Below are 19,672 nucleotides of genomic sequence, written 5' to 3' on the forward strand. Positions count from 1 at the left end.
CTACCCCCTCCGTGATTTTAAACCTCTTTGACTTCATCCGCTATGGAAAATTTTCAAACTCCAGTATTTCCATATACATATTTTATCAAATTCATTTGTTGGAAATTTTTCCTCAACATCTTTATTATAAAAAAATTAATGCAAAAAATAAACGATAATTAATTATATTGATTTATATTTATAATATTTTACAACTCACCTTCATGGTCGTTCTCCATGATTTAATTTTTCTACTGACTAGAAATGATTATTTTTTTTTTTTTTTATCTATAACAAGTTTTAGCCTTGAACATTATTAAAAAAATCCATTGACGTATTTGATTTTTTTGTTTTTCTAGTTTTTATATTTTTTAAGTTTTATTATCTTATCAATTTTTTTTTTTTTTTTAATATTAAGCAGAACAAAAAACCAAGACCAAAATAAAAAAAAAAAAACACTATCTAATCAATCTGGGAAATTCCGTAAATAATAGATAAAAAAAATAAAAGTAAGTGAATATTTTTATTGAAATAAATTAAACAACAACAATTCAAAACAATTAAAATATTTTTATTGGAATAAAATGAACAAAAAAGAATTATCAATTGAGTCTCTTGGGAGCTACGAAGGCAAGAAGTAATTTCCACCAAAAATATTAAATGATACATCAACAGAATTTATATAGATCAAAATTATTATTTATTTTTTTTTCAATAATTTAATATCATCCTGATAATTTAACACATGGACTATTGTAAGATTGATAAAATCTTTCAAGTGTATTAAATATATCAATTAAAAATTCATTTCCATTTTTTCCACGACTTGTTGTTTTTTTAATGAGTTCATTAGCATCTTTTATAATATCAGAAATATCAGGTACATTACCATCAGTTTGTTCAAAATGTTCAACAAGCCATATAATATTTTCAAGTTTATTTTTAATATCAGCAAGTTTATCAATCATCTTAGCACTAATATTTCCATTAACTGTTGATTTTTCAAGTGTTGATAATGTTGATGAATCATTGTCAATCATTGATTCCTTAGCTAAATAATATTTATCTAAAAAATCATTTTTTTGTTCACTCTTAATGGCCATTGAATTATGCTGTTCACAATTAAAAAATATACGTCTTCCTTTTTTAATTGGTTGAATTACAGTGAGAACTAATTTATCACTTTGTAATGAACTAACCATTGATGGTGTTGATGATTGATTAAAAAAATTAATAGCAGGATAAAGACCATGTATAATTGCTCTTTTATCACCATCACAATATGTCATCATTGTTATGCTATTTTTATTAATCAACTGCATAATATTTTGTGTTAAAATAATTAAACTTAAAAATTTTGGATCATGTTTTAAGTTTGTCAAATTAACACTGTATCTTTTGCAAAAATTATCAGTCATTGTTACATAAAAATATGCCAATAAAATTGGATATGCATATATTGTTATTTTCAATTGACTGTCCAATGGATGACCCAAAAAATTATATATATTTGAAAATTTTTTTGAATTAAATGTTTCATTTGTAAATGATTTATCCAATGGATCTGTTGATAAAAAATTTATTATATTAAATTTATAGATTAAAATATATAATGCTTATAATTACCTGTATTTATTTTAGCATCATCAAGATGTTTTTGATAATCATTAATATCACCAGCATCTTTTATTGCTTTTGCAACTGTTCGTGCAACAAGAAATAATTCATTCTTTAAACCAATTGTTCTCATTGATTGAAATACTGGACATTCAAGATTATGATATTCAGCCTGTGCTGCATCATGACATTCAGTAGAACAAAAAATTATTGTTGGACAGGAATTACATGGTATACTTGACCATGTTTGTACACCACAATGACAACAAAATTTATATCTCATTGATGGAAAATGTACTTTAGCATATGGCTCAATAACACCAATTATTTCACCTGGTTTAATATCTTTTCCAGCAACAATATGACGACCAAAATCATCAGTAAATTTTAATTTAACATCATCAATTAATCCATTTATTTTTGAATTAGAAATTTTATTTAATTTTGGAATATTATTTGCATAATTCCATATAGGAAATTTTGATTTATCAGCTGGATCAATGTCAATTTGTTTATCAACAATTTTACGAAAATTAACAGCTATATTATCATCCATTTTGTAAATCCAATTATAAACTTGATCAAATTGTTTTTTAATATTTATTTTATCATCTGGTGTTAATATTTGATAACACATTGCTTTTCGTAATAATAATTTGGCACGTAATTCATCTGGACAGCCATTGTCAATTGATCTATCAATGTCATCACAACAATCAGCATATAATTTTGCATGAAATAAAACAGCACTACGGCTAGCTTGACCAAGTGATAATTCAATGGAATTTATTGGAGCATATGCAATACTCATTGTATAATTTTTATGTGCATCTTCCAAGTAATTCAAATTTTTTTTATCATTTGATTTACGAATTGCCATTGTATAATAATAATCACCTTTTGCACGATATTCTGATGATAGCTTTGCATCTTTACAATCAGGTGGTGGTTTAAATAAATCTTTCAATGTTTCAACACCAAAATTTGATAAATAATCAACGATATTTTTGATACGTAATTCATGATGATTTATTGATGATGTTGTTCTAATTGCATCACCCATTATTTGGCCAAAACGTTTTTTCCAATTTGGATCTTTTATTGATGTTATTTTTTCACTGTATTTTTTTTCTGTAAATGTTATTTTAATTATTATATTATTTTTTATTTATTTAATGAGATAAACTTACGCGGTGGAAGTTGCTTGGTGAAATCTTGTTGTTTAATCTCATCTTTATTTAATTCTGGTGATGATGATTCTGGTGCAGCAGCTGGCTCTGATGACACAGATGGTTCAAGTAATGAACAAGTTGATGTTAATGATTCTCGTGAATTTTTTACAACCTCAGGAGTTTTTGATATTGGTGGTTCTGTTGGAGAATTGTTATCAGTTAATTCTGATTTTAATAGCACACCTAAAATTATTGGCAATTCTGGTGGAGAATTATCATCAGTTAATTCTGATTTTAATGGCACAGGAGAATTTATTGGCTCTTCCATTTTTATTATATTTTTTTTTTTACGTTGAATGACACTTTTTATTATTTATTTTTTTCTGTCAAACTCGGAGAATCATCGAGGCTTTACTACTGCATTGTGTCTAATGATATGAGTTGGCATCCTATTTTTTTTATTTTTTTTTCCTTTCTTTTGTCATACTCTTATCAGATGAGTCAAACGTTTGAACATGGTTATTTTTTTATTGATAAAAATTTGTTTTTTTTTTTATTTTTTATTTTAAAAATACTCAAATGATATGTCATACAAGAAACGTGTCATATCATAGTTTATAACAGCACCAATGCTTGACCATTAAAATAAAAAAATAAAATTTATTTTTATAAAATATATTAAACTAAATAATATATATTTTTCCTTTTTAAAAATTACATTATTATTCAATTATTTTTAACCACATAACGGGTTAATTTTTTTTTCTTCGCTTTAATTATTTAATTATTTAATTTAATTATAATTCGCTTGGTTTTAAATATGTTCAAAAATATTTGCGCCACGATTTAGCGCCTCTTGTAAATTCATTTCAAAACATAATCAGCTGACTCAGTTAAAAATAATAATATAAATATAATAACAATAAACTATGTTGAGCTAAACACCTGTTGGATTTACATCACTCCAAACAATATTATTTTATTGTTTATGAATTCATTATTAAAATTAAAATTATTGAAATTAAAAAAAAAACAAACGTAAGTACTCAATAATAATTAGTTATTTATTATTATTTTTACTATAATTTAAGTGTGTTTCACATTTCTGCTTTTTTGGATTGTTCTTCTTTGTATTTCCGGACTCCCTCAAAACCCTGCAAAAAAACGTAAGTCTGTAATATATTGCCAATTATAAAAAAAAAAAAAAAAAGGTTGATGAATGTAAACCTTACCCATTTTAAGTAGAAGTAGAAGGCCACAAAGAATGGCCACATCGACACCATTTTTACAAACCCTTTGATATGTTCTAACGCAGATGGTCCCGAATAAGGACGATATGATCCATGTTGACTATATGATTTTTTGAGTACTCTTGGGATCGGTTGAGCAAATTTTTTGACACCAACTAAAATAATTAATCAATTATCAAGTATTATTATAAAAAAATTTTAAAATTAACCTAGACAATATTAATAAACTTACACTGTGCAATTTTAACCGATTTTAGTAATGGCTGACGCAATAGGGCCAACATGTTGACTTTTAGTCTCAATTCCAAAGAAGGCTATATATCAAGCAGACACCAGATTATGTCTGACGATATGCATATGACAAATTACAATAGCTGTGTGAGCATGTGTGCACATGTGTGAGCTGCAATTGACCATTAAAATAAAAAAATAAAATTTATTTTTATAAAATATATTAAACTAAATAATATATATTTTTCATTTTTAAAAATTACATTTTTAAAGCTATTATTATTTAATTATTTTTAACCACATAACGGGTTAATTTTTTTTTTCTTCATTTAATTATAATTCGCTTGGTTTTAAATATGTTCAAAAATAGTTGCGCCACGATTTAGCGCCTCTTGCGAATACATTTCAAATCATAATCAGCTGACTCCAACAACCAGTTAAAATAATAATAAAATTAATATATAAATATAATAACAATAAATTAGGTTGAGCTAAACACCTGTTGGATTTACATCACTCTAAACAATATTATTTTATTGTTTATAAATTGATATTAATTATTAAAATTAAAAAAAAATAAACGTGAGTACTCAATTATAATTAGTTATTTTATTTCAATTAAAAAATTCAATGTATAATTAATATTATCAAAAATTCTAAATAATAAAAAACACAAATAATTTCATTTATTTATTTAATTAATTAATTGTAAAATTATTATTATCATGACTTGGCAATTTTTTTTAATTTATCTTGAATATTTTTTGCTATTTTTTTTTCATATAATTTTAAGTTTTTTATTATTACAAAAAATCATGTCATTATCAAGAAGATAATGATAAGAAAAATAAATATATTAACTGTATAAAATAATTTACAACAATGTATATTTATTAAAAATATATTTTTTAACATTATAATAATTGGTAATTTTAATTTTAGATAATAATTGAATAGTTATGGATTCAGTTAAAGGATTGATAAATAGTACATTTAAAGAAAAAGAGCCATGGCAAATAGTAACAATAACAACTGGCTCAGTACTTGGTGCAGTATGGGCCTGGAATTTTGCATTTAATCAAGATGAAACACTTATTGAACGTGGAAAAAAACAAGTATTTAAAATAGTTAAATGTATACCATCTGTACGTGAAAAAATTGAAAAACAAATGACAGATTTAAATGTGAGTTTTGAAAAAGATGCTGCTGAAAGATTAAAAGATGTTAAATTTTTTGTTAAATTACCATCTGAAGGATTGACACATGATCAAGTTATTGAAAAAGTCAAAGAAAATGTTTACCTAGGTAAATATGATTGGCAAAATGGTAAAGTATCAGGTACAGTTTACAAAAATGATCCTGATTTAATAAAATTAATGACTGAAGTTTATGGTATTGCATCATACACAAATCCACTACATTCAGATATATTTCCTGGTGTATGTAAAATGGAAGCTGAAATTATTAGAATAGCATGTCGTTTATTTAATGGTGATGAATCATCATGTGGTTCTGTAAGTAAATACATGTAATATCAACATTTAACATTTATTAAATTTAATTATTATTTTAATACAGATGACAACAGGTGGTACAGAATCAATATTGATGGCATGTAAAGCATATCGTGATTATGCAAGAGAAATAAATGGAATTAAATATCCTGAAATGGTTGTACCAGTAACAGCACATGCTGCATTTGATAAAGCAGCAAAATATCTTAAAATTAAAATACGTACAATTCCAGTTAATCAAAATACTTTTACTGTTAGTATTGATGCTATGAAAGCTGCTATTAATGGAAATACAATAATGGTAAATTTTTTTTCATACAACAATAGCTACAATAAATAATATAATAATAATTGTTAATTAAATTTTAAGCTTGTTGGATCAGCTCCAAATTTTCCATATGGAACAATGGATAACATTGAGGCTATTGCAAAACTTGGAGATAAATATAATGTACCAGTTCATGTTGATGCATGTCTTGGTGGTTTTTTGATATGTTTTATGCCTGATGCTGGCTATCAAGTTGCACCATTTGATTTTAGATTAAAAGGTGTAACAAGTATTTCGGCTGATACACACAAGGTATTTTTATTGATGTGTGCTTAAGTATATTCATGATTTAATGACGAAAATATTATAATTTTTAGTATGGATATGCACCAAAAGGTTCATCATTAATATTGTATAAAAATAAAACATTCCGTCATCATCAATATACAATATCAACTGATTGGCCTGGTGGTGTTTATGGATCACCTTCAGTTAATGGATCACGAGCTGGTGGTATTATTGCAGCATGTTGGGCAGCAATGATGCATTTTGGATATGATGGATATGTTTCAACAACTAAAAAAATCATTGACACAACTAGATACATTGAAGCAGAGTTAGTTAATTTATTTGTCTTAAAAAATAATAAATTTGCAACAACAAAATTAATATTATTGATTTGTTTTTTTTAGATTGAGAAAAATGGATGGTATTTTTATACTTGGAACACCAGCAACATCAGTCATTGCAATTGGATCAAATCATTTTCATATATATCGTTTGTCTGAGGCATTATCAACACGTGGATGGAATTTAAATGCACTACAATTTCCAAATGCAATACATTTTTGTGTCACACATGTTCATACACAATCAGATTTTGCTGATCAATTTTTAAATGATGTTAGAAGTATATTAGTTGATTTGAATAAGACACCAGATGAAGAAGTTTCTGGAAAGGTATTTTTATTATTTTTAATGTGGTCAATAATATTATTATTACTTTATTTAATTTATATTTTTTTGTTTTTTCAGCTAGCAGTTTATGGAATGAGCCAGAGTGTTCCTGATCGTGCAATTGTCGGTGATATTATTAAATATTTTATTGACGCTATGTATTTTACTCCAAAAAGTATTGAAAATTAATTGCTCAAAAGATTTTTCTTTTTTTTTTTTTTTAATTTATCTAACATGGTATTTATAAAAAATGTGGTTGGGATTAATTTTTGTTTTGATACTCTTACACTTACCTTTTCTTGTGCCTTGAAATTTTTATTCGTTAATAATTTTAATGCATAAAATTTAAATGTTTTTTTTATAGCTTATAAAATAAATTTAAAAATTAAATTAACGTGTGGAGTTTATTTGGGGAATAAATTAATCAAAAATTACAATATAACTGTATAAATTTTTTATTTATAAGTCAGGTTTTAATTGAATGTCAATGTAAATAAAATAATTTAATTTGGAAAGATTATTAATTTTACATTTTAAATTCAATGTAGTTTTTTATTGAACTTATTCTATTGAACTTATTATTGCGTTTTTTTATTTTATACAAGAGCAAGATCGCGCTGCCGGTGCTTGATTGTATATATTTCTGTGTAGCTTTATTGAACCATTTTATTTATCATTATTAAAATTTTCATCAATCACTTTTTTGATTTTCATAACTCATAAATACCTCTTTGGCCATCCTATTGTCCTGATACGAAACATTTTTTTTTGTTTTCAAAAAGTATCGGGCAAATGTAAAATGAAGAAGGTGAATTTGTAGAAACATCGATTACCTCTTCAGTCATTCTATTTTCCTGATACAAATGAAAACTTTTTTTTCGAAGTATCAGGCAAATATAAAATTAAAGGGGTAAAATCTTAAGGATACAGAATACCTCTTTGGTATTTCTATATTCCTGATACAAAACGTTTTTTTTTTTTCTATCATTTTCAAGAGTTTTGAATTTTAGTTCTGAGAACGCGCAATATAAGGCACTCATTAAATACCTCTTTGCCTGTTCTATAATCCTGTTCAAACAGAATTTCTTTTTTAAAGAAATAAATTTTATTTTTCAAATATCAGGGAAACAGAGGTGAACTAGGAATTGTATAAAATACCTCTTACCCTGTTCTATGATCCTGTTAAAAAATTAATGTCGCTACTATTTTTTTTCTAATTGTTTTAAAAGAAATAAAATTTATTTTTGAAATATCAGGAGAGCAGGTGACGCAGGAGGTGAACTAGAAATAAAATAAAATACCTCTTTGCCTGTTCTATGACCCTGTTAAAAAATTAAGGCCGCCACTATTTTTTTTCTAATTGTTTTCAAAGAAATAAAATTTATTTTTGAAATATCAGGCAAGCAGGTAACGCAGGAGGTGAACTAGAAATAAAATAAAATACCTCTTTGCCTGTTCTATGATCCTGTTAAAAAATTAAGGCCACCACTATTTTTTTTCTAATTGTTTTTAAAGAAATAAAATTTATTTTTGAAATATCAGGCGAGCAGGTAACGCAGAAGGTAAACTAGAAATTGTACGAAATACCTCTTTGCCTGTTCTATGATCCTGTTAAAAAATTAAGGCCGCCACTTTTTTTTTTTCCAATTGAATTTTAAAAAATAAAATTCATTTTTGAAATATCAGGAGAGCAGGTAACGCAGGAGGTGAACTAGAAATAAAATAGAATACCTCTTTGCCTGTTCTATGATCCTGTTAAAAAATTAATGTCGCCACTATTTTTTTTCTTATTGATTTTCAAGAAATAAAATTTATTTTCGAAATATCAGGAGAGCAGGTAACGCAGGAGGTGAACTAGAAATAAAATAAAATACCTCTTTGCCTGTTCTATGATCCTGTTAAAAAATTAAGGCCGCCACTATTTTTTTTCTAATTGTTTTTAAAGAAATAAAATTTATTTTTGAAATATCAGGCGAGCAGGTAACGCAGAAGGTAAACTAGAAATTGTACGAAATACCTCTTTGCCTGTTCTATGATCCTGTTAAAAAATTCGCCACAATTAAATATTTTTATCTAATTTCAACAAATAAAATTCATTTTTGAAATATCAGGCGAGCAGGTAACGCAGGAGGTGAACTAGAAATTGTACGAAATACCTCTTTGCCTGTTCTATGATCCTGTTAAAAAATTAAGGCCGCCACTTTTTTTTTTCCAATTGAATTTTAAAAAATAAAATTCATTTTTGAAATATCAGGAGAGCAGGTAACGCAGGAGGTGAACTAGAAATAAAATAAAATACCTCTTTGCCTGTTCTATGTCCCTGTTAAAAAATTAATGCCGCCACTATTTTTTTTCCAATTGAATTTTAAAAAATAAAATTTATTTTTGAAATATCAGGCGAGCAGGTAACGCAGGAGGTGAACTAGAAATAAAATAAAATACCTCTTTGCCTGTTCTATGTCCCTGTTAAAAAATTTATGCCGCCACTATTTTTTTTCCAATTGAATTTTAAAAAATAAAATTTATTTTTGAAATATCAGGAGAGCAGGTAACGCAGGAGGTGAACTAGAAATTGTACGAAATACCTCTTTGCCTGTTCTATGATCCTGATAAAACAGCCTTCTTCTATCTGTGATATTTTAATGTTTTTACTCTATAGTTCCGAAACAAAACAATAGATGGCGCTGTCTTTTTTAAAAAATATTGAGTACCTCTTTGCTCATTCTATGTTCCTGATACTCGAAAATTTTTTTTTCTTAAATTTTTTGAAAAAAAAATATTCGAGTATCAGGAACATAGAATAAGCAAGGAGGTATTTTTTAAAATATCAAATACCTCTTCGCTTGTTCTATATTCCTGATACAAACCGATTTTTTTTTTTTCAAAGTATCAGGCAAATATAAAATTGAGGAGGTAAATTTCAAAAAACATCGAATACCTCTTCGGTCATTCTATGTTCCTGATACAAATCATAATTTTTTTTTTTTAAATATTAGGCAAATATAAAATTGAGGAGGTAAAATTTAAAAATTATCGAATACCTCTTCCGTCATTCTATATTCCTGATACAAATAGAATTTTTTTTTTTTCAAAAATCAGGCAAATATAAAATTGAGGAGGTAAATTTCAAAAAACATCAAATACCTCTTCGGTCATTCTATGTTCCTGATACAAATCAAATTTTTTTTTTCTTAAATTTTTTGAAAAAAAACATTCGAGTATCAGGAACATAGAATGAGCAAGGAGGTATTTTCAAAAATATCAAATACCTCTTTGCTTGTTCTATATTCCTGATACAAATCGATTTTTTTTTTCAAAGTATCAGGCAAATATAAAATCAAGGAGGTAAATTTCAAAAAACATCAAATACCTCTTCGGTCATTCTATGTTCCTGATACGAATTTTTAAAATGTTTTTCTAAAAATATCAGGCTAACAGAAAATCGAAGAAGTAATTTTCAAAGATTTTACTTAGGAATTCATCAGGAATATAGAATGCTGAAGGAGGTATTCGTGAATTTTTCAACTACTAACTTAACATTAAAATAAGTTTACTATTTAAATAACAGAACAACACCGTATTTATTCTTTTGTATCTTTATTATCACCACTTTATTCATCATAATTACATATAATTATTAACAATCACTTTATTATTATTTATTTATATTATAATCTACATAAATTAACTGCCGAAAATAAACAAACGTAGCAACTACTTAACAACATGTAGCAACGTGTCAATGTAACAGAGGAAACAATAAAAGTATAATTATAAACAAATGCTAAAAAAATTCTTTGTGTTCTTTTTATAATAGGAGAAATATTTGTACTTTTAAATTTACAATTTACTGTAATCAATTGAATACAAACGATATGCAATAAAATAAGACGAGCTGTTATTATTTTTTTGATAAATTTCAACTCCAGATATTGGTACACTTATTGTACTCATAACATCTTGTCCATCAAATGACAAATTAACAAATTCTTCATAATTATTTTCACGATTTAATGATGCATTTTTACCATGATCATTATTACCCAAAAGTTCTGATCGATTTCCTGTACCTTCAACGATTTGTTTTCTAAAAAAAAAAAACAAAAAACACAGCTTTATAAAATCATTACCAAAAAAAAAATATGTCTTTTTTAAATAAAATATAAACATACAAATTTTTATCGTTTTTTTTAACTGGATAAATAATTGTTTTCATGTCAGTTGATAAAGTTCCATTTATCCAGTCAACATTATGACAAACAATTGTCAAAGATATACGATTATCATGAGACTTTAGTCTAATACCTAAAAAATTAAAATTTTATTTAATAAATAAAATAAATAAAATGATAATATTTATAATTATTTTTAAATACCAGTGACAATTGAAGAATCAGATTTACAATTAACAGCATCCATATTAATTGATTTATTTTTCTTATCAATTTCGATGAATTCTTTACTATCACTTTTTAGCTTTTCATCAATTATATTTTTACTCAAATACTTAATAGGCTTCCATTTGACAGTTGTTTGATTTATATATCCACCAGCTAATAATTTACCTTCTCGTATTTGTGTGTAAATTGTTTCATTATTTTTGACAAATCTCACACCAGTAATAACCCTTTAAAACAAAAAATAAAAAAGTTATAAATTAATAAATTTATTAAACAACAATAGCTCAAAGAAATATATAATAATTTAATTTTTAATTACTCACATGTTATTTTCAACATCAGATTTTATTAATCGTGTTGAGATGACAATTTTATTTTTTATTCTTAATGAATATTTTGTTTCGTTACATGTACATTTTTGAGGATAGCAAGTATCTGTGGTTCTCAATCTAAAAATATAAAAATAATTAATTATTTAAATTTAATTTTATTAATATTCAATTAATAAATAATTACGTTTTAGTTGGATTTTTAAAACAATCATTTATAGTTCCATGTTCATTTGTTACTAAATCAGAAAATCCATTCTTCGTGAGAGAAAAATATCCTTTGTCTTTATTCCACACTTGAATGAATGGAAAATTTACAGAAGGTATATTTTTTAACTGTAAAACAAAAAGGTCATAAGTACATATTTGTTATTTAATTAATTAATTTATTAATTATTTTATTTACCTCGAGACAATATAGAATTAAATTTCCATCAACACAATCACTGATAATTCCTGGACATATATTTTGATTTTTTAATATTTCATGATCACCAACACACTGTGATTTTTCTTTATCAGGTAAATAGACAAAAGGTGTTGAAATATTTTTAAATACAGCTTCATCTAAAATAAAATATTTATTAAAAATTAAATAAAATATTTATTAAAAATTAAATTAAATAATTTACTAAAAATTAATTTCATACCATCATTTATTTTTTTTGTCACACAATTATCAATTGAACGATCAAAAGATAAACTTTTTATTGAATTTTTAAATAAATAATTAAATTCTTCAAGAATATTCTGTGTATCATTTATTATTAGTGTTAAATTTTCATGAACACTTTGATAATTAACAGCTGAAAAATAAATTTTATCATTTAATTATTATTGACAATTTTTTTTATGATTATTTTATAATTATTTACTCACGTTCAATCTTTATCAATTGGTCAAATAAATTATTAATATCATTTATTGATAGTTCCATTTGTACAGTAATTATAAAATTATATAATTGTTGAATGATAAATTGTGTTGGTGGAATATTACTACCACAATATCTGCTGCGAATTTTCTGTTGAATAATAATAAAATTAATAAATGATAATAATATTTTTACAAAAATTATTTACCTGGATACTGTTGATAAATCTTTTGAAAGATTCTTCAATGTTTAGTGTATTTACATCATCCGTAATACTGTAATTAATCATTAAATTCATAATGTATTCTATAGATTTAATGTTACCTGATTGCTGAGAAGTTAATGACAAGTCATTTGAAATTTTATTTATAATTGTATTTGTCTGATTTTTAAAAAAATTAATTTTATTAATTTTATTATTTGTCCCGTTGAATAATAGAGGCACTTGCTCATTTACAGATTCATTTGACATAATTTTAAATATATCTTTAACATTTTCAATGTCATTTAATAATTTTTTTTCAGTATTTGAATTTAATGTGTATGCCTGATTAACAAGACAAATGAGCATTAAAAAATGCAATGATAATAAAGACATTTTAAAAAACTATTATTTAAACAATATTTTCATAAAAAAAATTGTCTATTAACTTGTAAGAAAATAATAATTTTTCCAAGATAAACTTTTAATTATTTGTCTTAATTATTATTGTCTCAACGTCGACACCTTTAGCAACAAAAAATAAACTGAGCTTGTGAACTCGATACGTGTTATATTTATATGTTTCCTCATTTGATTTTTTAAAAAACTTTTGACCTCAAATTCGATCCACGTTTTATCATTAATATTTCTGTTGATTAAAAAAAAAAAAAAACTTTCGATCACCTTATTTCTATTTTCATCTTTCAAACTTTTATCATAAAAAATATTCTATTTCAAGACTATTAACAAATAATCAAACTTTCTTATCTCAAAAAAAACCAGCATTTTAGATAATAGATTTTTTAAAATTTTTATATTCTATTTTTAATAGTTTCCCAGACATGCCCATAATCCTTATCTGTGGACACGTATTTTTTTTTAATTAATCATTCTTGGGCCAAGTATTAAATAAACTTAAATTAAAAAAAAAAAAAACATTATTAAAACAAAATGTATAATAAAATAATTAAAATTGATATTATAAAACAACAGCGATGACAAAGTTAAATATAAATGACATAGTTTATCAGTAGAATATTTTAATCGCTTTTTAAAAAATCATTAAATATTATTTTTTTTAAAACAAGTTCATCAACTTTTGATTAACTCTTTTATATTAACTTTGATATTTTATTTTTAAATTTTTATCAGATGATTTTGTTCTTTTTAAAAAAAGACTTTTTTGTAAATATAATAATCACAGTTAATTTTTTTATACAAGTATTGATGAAAAAGTTAATTATTCCTAAATAATTATCTGCTTAATGATGAATAAATGATAATTTTTTAACAACGATATTTCATCAGGTGATCCTTGTTTTTTGGGATCATATTAATTTATTTTAATTATGTAAAATAATTTGTTTTATAAAAAAAAAATAAAACAAGCAAGAAATCAACTACATAATATTTAAATTATTATTTGTAAAATATTTTTTTAAATTCACTAAATGTTCCTACATCAGGTACAAATTTAATTTGTACTTTTCCACGTCTTGTATTAACAACATCCCAAATAGCACATGAAAATGTTTGTGGATTCATTCTATCAGTAAATACTTTACCCTATAAAATAAAATTTATTTATCAAAGTTATCAATTAAAATAGCATTGTATTTATTTATTTTTACCTGTAAATGATCCATTTCATGTTGTGCTATTTTAGCAGGCCAACCTTCAGCCTTCCATTTAAATAATTTACCATCCAAATCAAGTGCTTCAATTTCCAATGACTTTGCACGAGGTACATGAGCCGAGAATCCACAAATACTAGCACAATTTTCTGGATAACTAGTTGTTGTATGATCAAGTATTTTCATTTTTGGATTTATAAATATTTTTAATGGTACAACATCCATTGGTTGACCAGCACTTTTTGATTGTACTGCATCATCAAGTTGTGCTTTTGTTGTTTCCATTGCAAATAATTGTAATGACAAACCAATTTGTGGTGCTGCAAGACCATAGGCTCCATATCTTCTCATTGTTTTAATCAATAAATCAACATTCTATATTTATAAAAATAAAAACCATTACTCATTTATTATTACCATCAACACAACAATTTTAATTATTACCTTTTTAAATTCAACAGTTGGTATAATTTTTGGATCAACTGGTCCAGCATCAACACGTAAAACTGGATCACCAACTTGACAAACATGATCATATGGTGGTTTAACCTTTTCATACCTCGGCTGTAATTTATTTGTTATCCAATTTTCAATTTTATCATTACTATTATATCTAACACTGTCATTAAATAATATTTTATTTCTTAAACAACACAATGATACTGTTCTTTTAAACATCATTAACAATTATTTTATAAATTTTATTTGTTATTGTTTACAGCTACCGGTCCAAAAAAAAAAAAAATGGCCACATGTCTTGAAATATATTTTTTACCTTGTAGATGACAGCACTTATCTAAATTACAAAATAATAATAATAATACAACAAAATTAAAGGAGAAAAAACATGAAAATAAAGCAGTGTTTTTTTTGAAAAATAAATTTATTATTATATGAAAATAAATAAGGAATTTTTTTTTGTTTTAAATAAAATAATATTTTTTTATAATTAATTTTTTTTTAATACTTTTTATTTCATGTTTATTCATTAAATGATGAAATGATTTCAAGCTGCGCATAAATTATCTTGTATTTTTCATGTAAAATTTAATTATTGTATTGTTTTTTTTTTTTTATCTCAATTGTTGTTAATTTTCATTGTTAATTTTTTTAGTTTTATACAGTTATTTTGTTTGTGTTTTATTTTGACAATATTAACAAGTGACTAGGTTTTGAGAACGCGCAGCCTCATCCTATTGTTTAAGCTATTTGTTACAATAAACAATAACCACAATAATGATTAATGCAGATATGTCACGTAGGCACATCATTGGTACTTAAAATATAACATTTTTCGTGTGTGTTTTTATTTATTTATCTATTTATTGATCTTGTTTTGTTTATTTTAATTTAATTTTTCTTTTCTATTATTTTTTAGTTCACTTGGAACATGCCACTTATTTAAAAAAAAAGATATTTACAGTATTTTATTTATTATTTTCAATTGACAATTAAAATAATAGTTTAATTATATTTATCACATTCACATCCGTTCGAGATTAATACAATTTCATAATTTATATTTCAATATTTTTGTGTTTTTTTGTTGATCAGGAAGTTTGTGTTATTTTTTTTTTTTTATTTTATAACAATTGTTGTTTAAATTTTTATATTATTTAAATGAAATTGAATGTAATCTCGTAAACGTGTTTTATACATAAACAATTTTTTAAAAATCATTTATACAAAAAATAATAATTAAAAATTCACACTTGACAAATTTATAAAATAATTACCAATAATAAAAGACCTACGCGCTTATTGCTTATTTTATTTACAGACGTCATTCATTTGGGAACAGTCAGTTTTGTAAATTTAAATCTATAATTTTCAGTTCATATTTGGATTATTATTTTAATAAGAATTTTAATAGAGACAAAATTTATTTATACAATAAATAATTTAATTGTTTAATGATAATTTTTTATAAAGTATAAAAAATATTTTGATTACCTGAGATAAATTCGACGATGAAAACAGCGATTATTACATTTTTTTAAAAAAAAGAAAAAGTCAACAATTCAGCCAGATTAAATTAACAATTTTTTTTTTTTTATATTAAAATTAATGGCTGACAGTCCCACACATCCGTAATCACACACAAGCATACTAAGTAATACTAGTGATTCATACAATTTTTTTTTTTTAATTTATTTCAATAATTACTAAAAATTATTGAAGTTTTTTTTTTTTTTTTTTACTTTTTTTTTTTTTTACAATTTTCAATTTATTTTCTCATATTAATTACTAAATTGTAAAAATGTACACAAGATGTAACTTGTTTTTTCGTACTCTTTACATTTTCAGTCTCATGGAGTTTTTCCCTCATCTACAAATCTTCCTTTCATTAAAACAAATTAAATTAATAATAATAATAATAAATAACAGAAAGAAAAAAAAAAAAAAATCATGAAAATTGTAACAAGTGTCACACAGTTTTATCTATTTCAAAATATTTATTTAATTTAATTTAAAAAAAAAAGAAAATTATAATAATTTTGATTATGCAAATTTTTTTTATGTAAAGAAATTTTATTATAAAATAAAAATAATAATTAATTCTGCGGCTCATTAAAGGCACTATAATTTTTATTTTTTCTATTTCAAGGATTTAAAATCCAATGCCGAAGAGTCATGTTGATGTTGACCCTTTTAACCAGCCAAATTCATTGATATGTTGTTTTTTTTTAAAAAAAAAAAACCAGTCAAATATATTTTTTGTTGTTATTAAAAAATAATTAAATAATATTATTAATTTTTTACGAGATCAATGAACTTTTGCAGACACTCATTCATCATATTTTCAAATATTTTTTTAGTCTCTCAATATACAATTTATAAGCTGTCTTTGTTCTGATTTTAAATTTATTAAATTAATTTTTCTTTCTGTTTTATTTCATTCATTCAAAGGATCATACGTTTCTTCTGCTATTGTTCATTTGTTCATCAATTAACTATCTTACTGTACAGGAAAGCATTGAGTGGAAGGTTCTTCGTTGTCGTTGATGATGATAATGATGATTATTATTATTTTATTTTCTGTAATTTTCATTGTTTTTATGAAACCAGATACTCAATTAATTCAGCCATGAAGGTCAATAAACATATATTGTTTTAAGCTGACCCTTGAGTTCTGGTGGAATGCCACATGTATCTGATTCTTTTTTTTTTGTTAAACGACGCCAACGTCCACCAATGGTTTTTTTCATTCCTTTAGCAAATCCTTGACGATCTGTTTGAAGGCCATGTACAAGTGTATCCTGAAAAAATTTAAAAACAAATTATTATCAACATTTTTCTATCAAATTATAAAGCTCATTAAATTTTTTAATAATTTATTTTTGTCATTGGTATATTTAGTTGAGTTTTTAATGAAAAAACAAAGCAGAATTTTTGAAAAAATAATTTTCTTTAACAAAATATACGTGAAAAAATCTATTTATAATATAAATTATATCATTTTTTTTTTTTTTTTTCGTTATGTTATATTTATTTTCCCACTGACTGCATCGATCCCTAGTGTTATCTGTTATGTGATTGGTTAGTTTTCACCCTTCTCGTATTACGTTGCGTACGCACAGTTGAAATATTCAGTGATCTCTCTCACGATGCAATGTTGAGCAAGAGAGTAATAGTAATAGCTCTTCTAGTAATATTGTTTAGCTGTTTCACATGAAATTTAGTCCCACGAGAAAGCATGGCGTCGGGGTTGATATAAAAAAAAAAAAAAATAAAACTACTCCCCTTAAAAAATATATATATATATTTAACAAAAGCGCATAGACGAACCGACGTCGTTTCCTGATCGATAAAAACACTGCACACTTTTGGTCATTGACCTTTCGCCCCTTTTTTATTTTTACTCATAATTTTTATCCTTATTTTTTTTTATTTTTTTTCATTTATATAGATAAAAATATCATCATCATCATCATCAATTGACCTTAATAAATTTTAACTGTTTTGTTTTTTGGGTTAAAAAAACAAATCGATATTTTTTCATTCATTAAAGTAAAATATATATTTTTTTTCTACTTTTTAAAATGACAAGTTGAATTTTTATTTATAAAAATAGATTAATAAATATACACTGTGTGTTAAATTATTTATAGTAATAGTTTAATAGTTAAAATAAAAATAAAAAATAAATATTGATATTCAAAAAATAAAAATATTTTTATTTGTTAAACAATTTAGAAATTATTACCAAAAATTAAATTAATTTAACAAAAAAGATTTATCAAAACTACCCCTTTGTAAAAAAAGCTCTAAATTATTTTTAATTATTAATAATTACCATCGAAATATTCATCAAACTCAAAAGAAAAATTACGTAAATTTAAAAAAAAAAAAAAAAAACAATCTTTCAACTTTGTGCATACGTATTTGTTTAAATAATTTGTTGATATTGTGAAAGAATATTAGTTAATACATGTTATCGAATAAAAAAAAGAATAAAGTGTTTTTAATTAAAGTCACATTATTCCGTTATCATTATAGCCGAATACGGAAGCATGTATGAATTTTTTTTTAGTTGGACAATTTGGCCATGGCCTGTATATCGAGGCCTCAATTACAACAATCACACATGTACATTTACTATCATCAAAAAAAATTATTATATAATTTTTGCGTAGAGATTTTCATCATGTGCCAACAGGCCAACACACACACACACATACATGTGCATATAAATTTATATTAGACAACCCACCGGATTAAACATATTTGCTTGAATTTTTATTTGAATTAAATGCAATAGAAGGACAAATAATAATGCGCATGTCAAATAGCCTGCATGATTGGTTGATAAAATAATTTTTAAATTTTATAATTCCAAGTATTTTAGATTATATTTTAAATATTTTCTTTTGAGCTTATCAGTATTTCCAAAAATATTATAATAGATTTTCTTTTATCTTTTTTTATCTTACTAATTTTTCTTAGAAAAGTCTTTAAACTACAACTTTCAACTCAGCATGGTTGTATTGTTAATATTATCATTTATTTTTTTGAATTTTAATTTATCCAAAAATATTATAATAACTTGAATGCTTTTACTTTTTTTTTTTTTCTACTGTACGTGTAATATAATTTTCTTTTGTCTTTTTCATTGATTTTTTTTTTTTTTTCACGCTGAGAGAATTTTATTTTTCAAAATGAAATGTAAAATGTCTGATGGTTTTAACCCAGCATGGTTATATTGTATTAAATATCAAATGGTGGGATAGTCTGATGCAGTCTG

At 24.2% G+C, this 19,672-nt stretch overlaps 4 protein-coding genes across 11 annotated transcripts in view; 1 reads left to right on the forward strand and 3 right to left on the reverse strand.

Moving 5' to 3' along the window:
- Positions 1–4,727: 4,727 nt before the first annotated feature.
- On the forward strand, positions 4,728–7,390 carry LOC122849860 (sphingosine-1-phosphate lyase). Its single transcript, XM_044148705.1, has 7 exons — positions 4,728–4,831; positions 5,192–5,763; positions 5,828–6,064; positions 6,134–6,343; positions 6,409–6,647; positions 6,724–6,991; positions 7,067–7,390. The coding sequence occupies exons 2-7, from the start codon at positions 5,209–5,211 to the stop codon at positions 7,175–7,177; spliced, it is 1,620 nt and encodes a 539-aa protein (XP_044004640.1). The 5' UTR covers positions 4,728–4,831; positions 5,192–5,208; the 3' UTR covers positions 7,178–7,390.
- Positions 7,391–10,325: 2,935 nt separating this feature from the next.
- LOC122850665 lies at positions 10,326–12,889 on the reverse strand. Its single transcript, XM_044149796.1, has 8 exons — positions 12,800–12,889; positions 12,597–12,741; positions 12,124–12,278; positions 11,905–12,053; positions 11,712–11,837; positions 11,365–11,615; positions 11,161–11,293; positions 10,326–11,075 (listed from the first exon to the last, which is right to left on the reverse strand). The coding sequence occupies exons 1-8, from the start codon at positions 12,887–12,889 to the stop codon at positions 10,829–10,831; spliced, it is 1,296 nt and encodes a 431-aa protein (XP_044005731.1). The 3' UTR covers positions 10,326–10,828.
- Positions 12,473–15,188, reverse strand: LOC122849861 (peptide deformylase, mitochondrial-like). Its single transcript, XM_044148706.1, has 5 exons — positions 14,872–15,188; positions 14,425–14,802; positions 12,800–14,359; positions 12,597–12,741; positions 12,473–12,523 (listed from the first exon to the last, which is right to left on the reverse strand). Exons 1-3 carry the CDS (start codon positions 15,106–15,108, stop codon positions 14,213–14,215), a joined length of 762 nt encoding a protein of 253 aa, XP_044004641.1. The 5' UTR covers positions 15,109–15,188; the 3' UTR covers positions 12,473–12,523; positions 12,597–12,741; positions 12,800–14,212.
- A 1,192-nt stretch (positions 15,189–16,380) lies between these two features.
- LOC122849863 overlaps positions 16,381–19,672 on the reverse strand; it is a 66,464-nt gene continuing 63,172 nt past the window's right edge. For all 8 annotated transcript variants that reach the window (XM_044148713.1, XM_044148711.1, XM_044148709.1 and 5 more), the window contains one exon: positions 16,381–17,687. In XM_044148713.1, the coding sequence (XP_044004648.1) occupies positions 17,523–17,687 (165 nt within the window). In that variant the 3' untranslated portion in view covers positions 16,381–17,522. The remainder of the gene's footprint in view (positions 17,688–19,672) is intronic.

Source organism: Aphidius gifuensis, linkage group LG2 (genome assembly GCF_014905175.1).
Source record: "Aphidius gifuensis isolate YNYX2018 linkage group LG2, ASM1490517v1, whole genome shotgun sequence".
Classification (NCBI taxonomy): domain Eukaryota; kingdom Metazoa; phylum Arthropoda; class Insecta; order Hymenoptera; family Braconidae; genus Aphidius; species Aphidius gifuensis.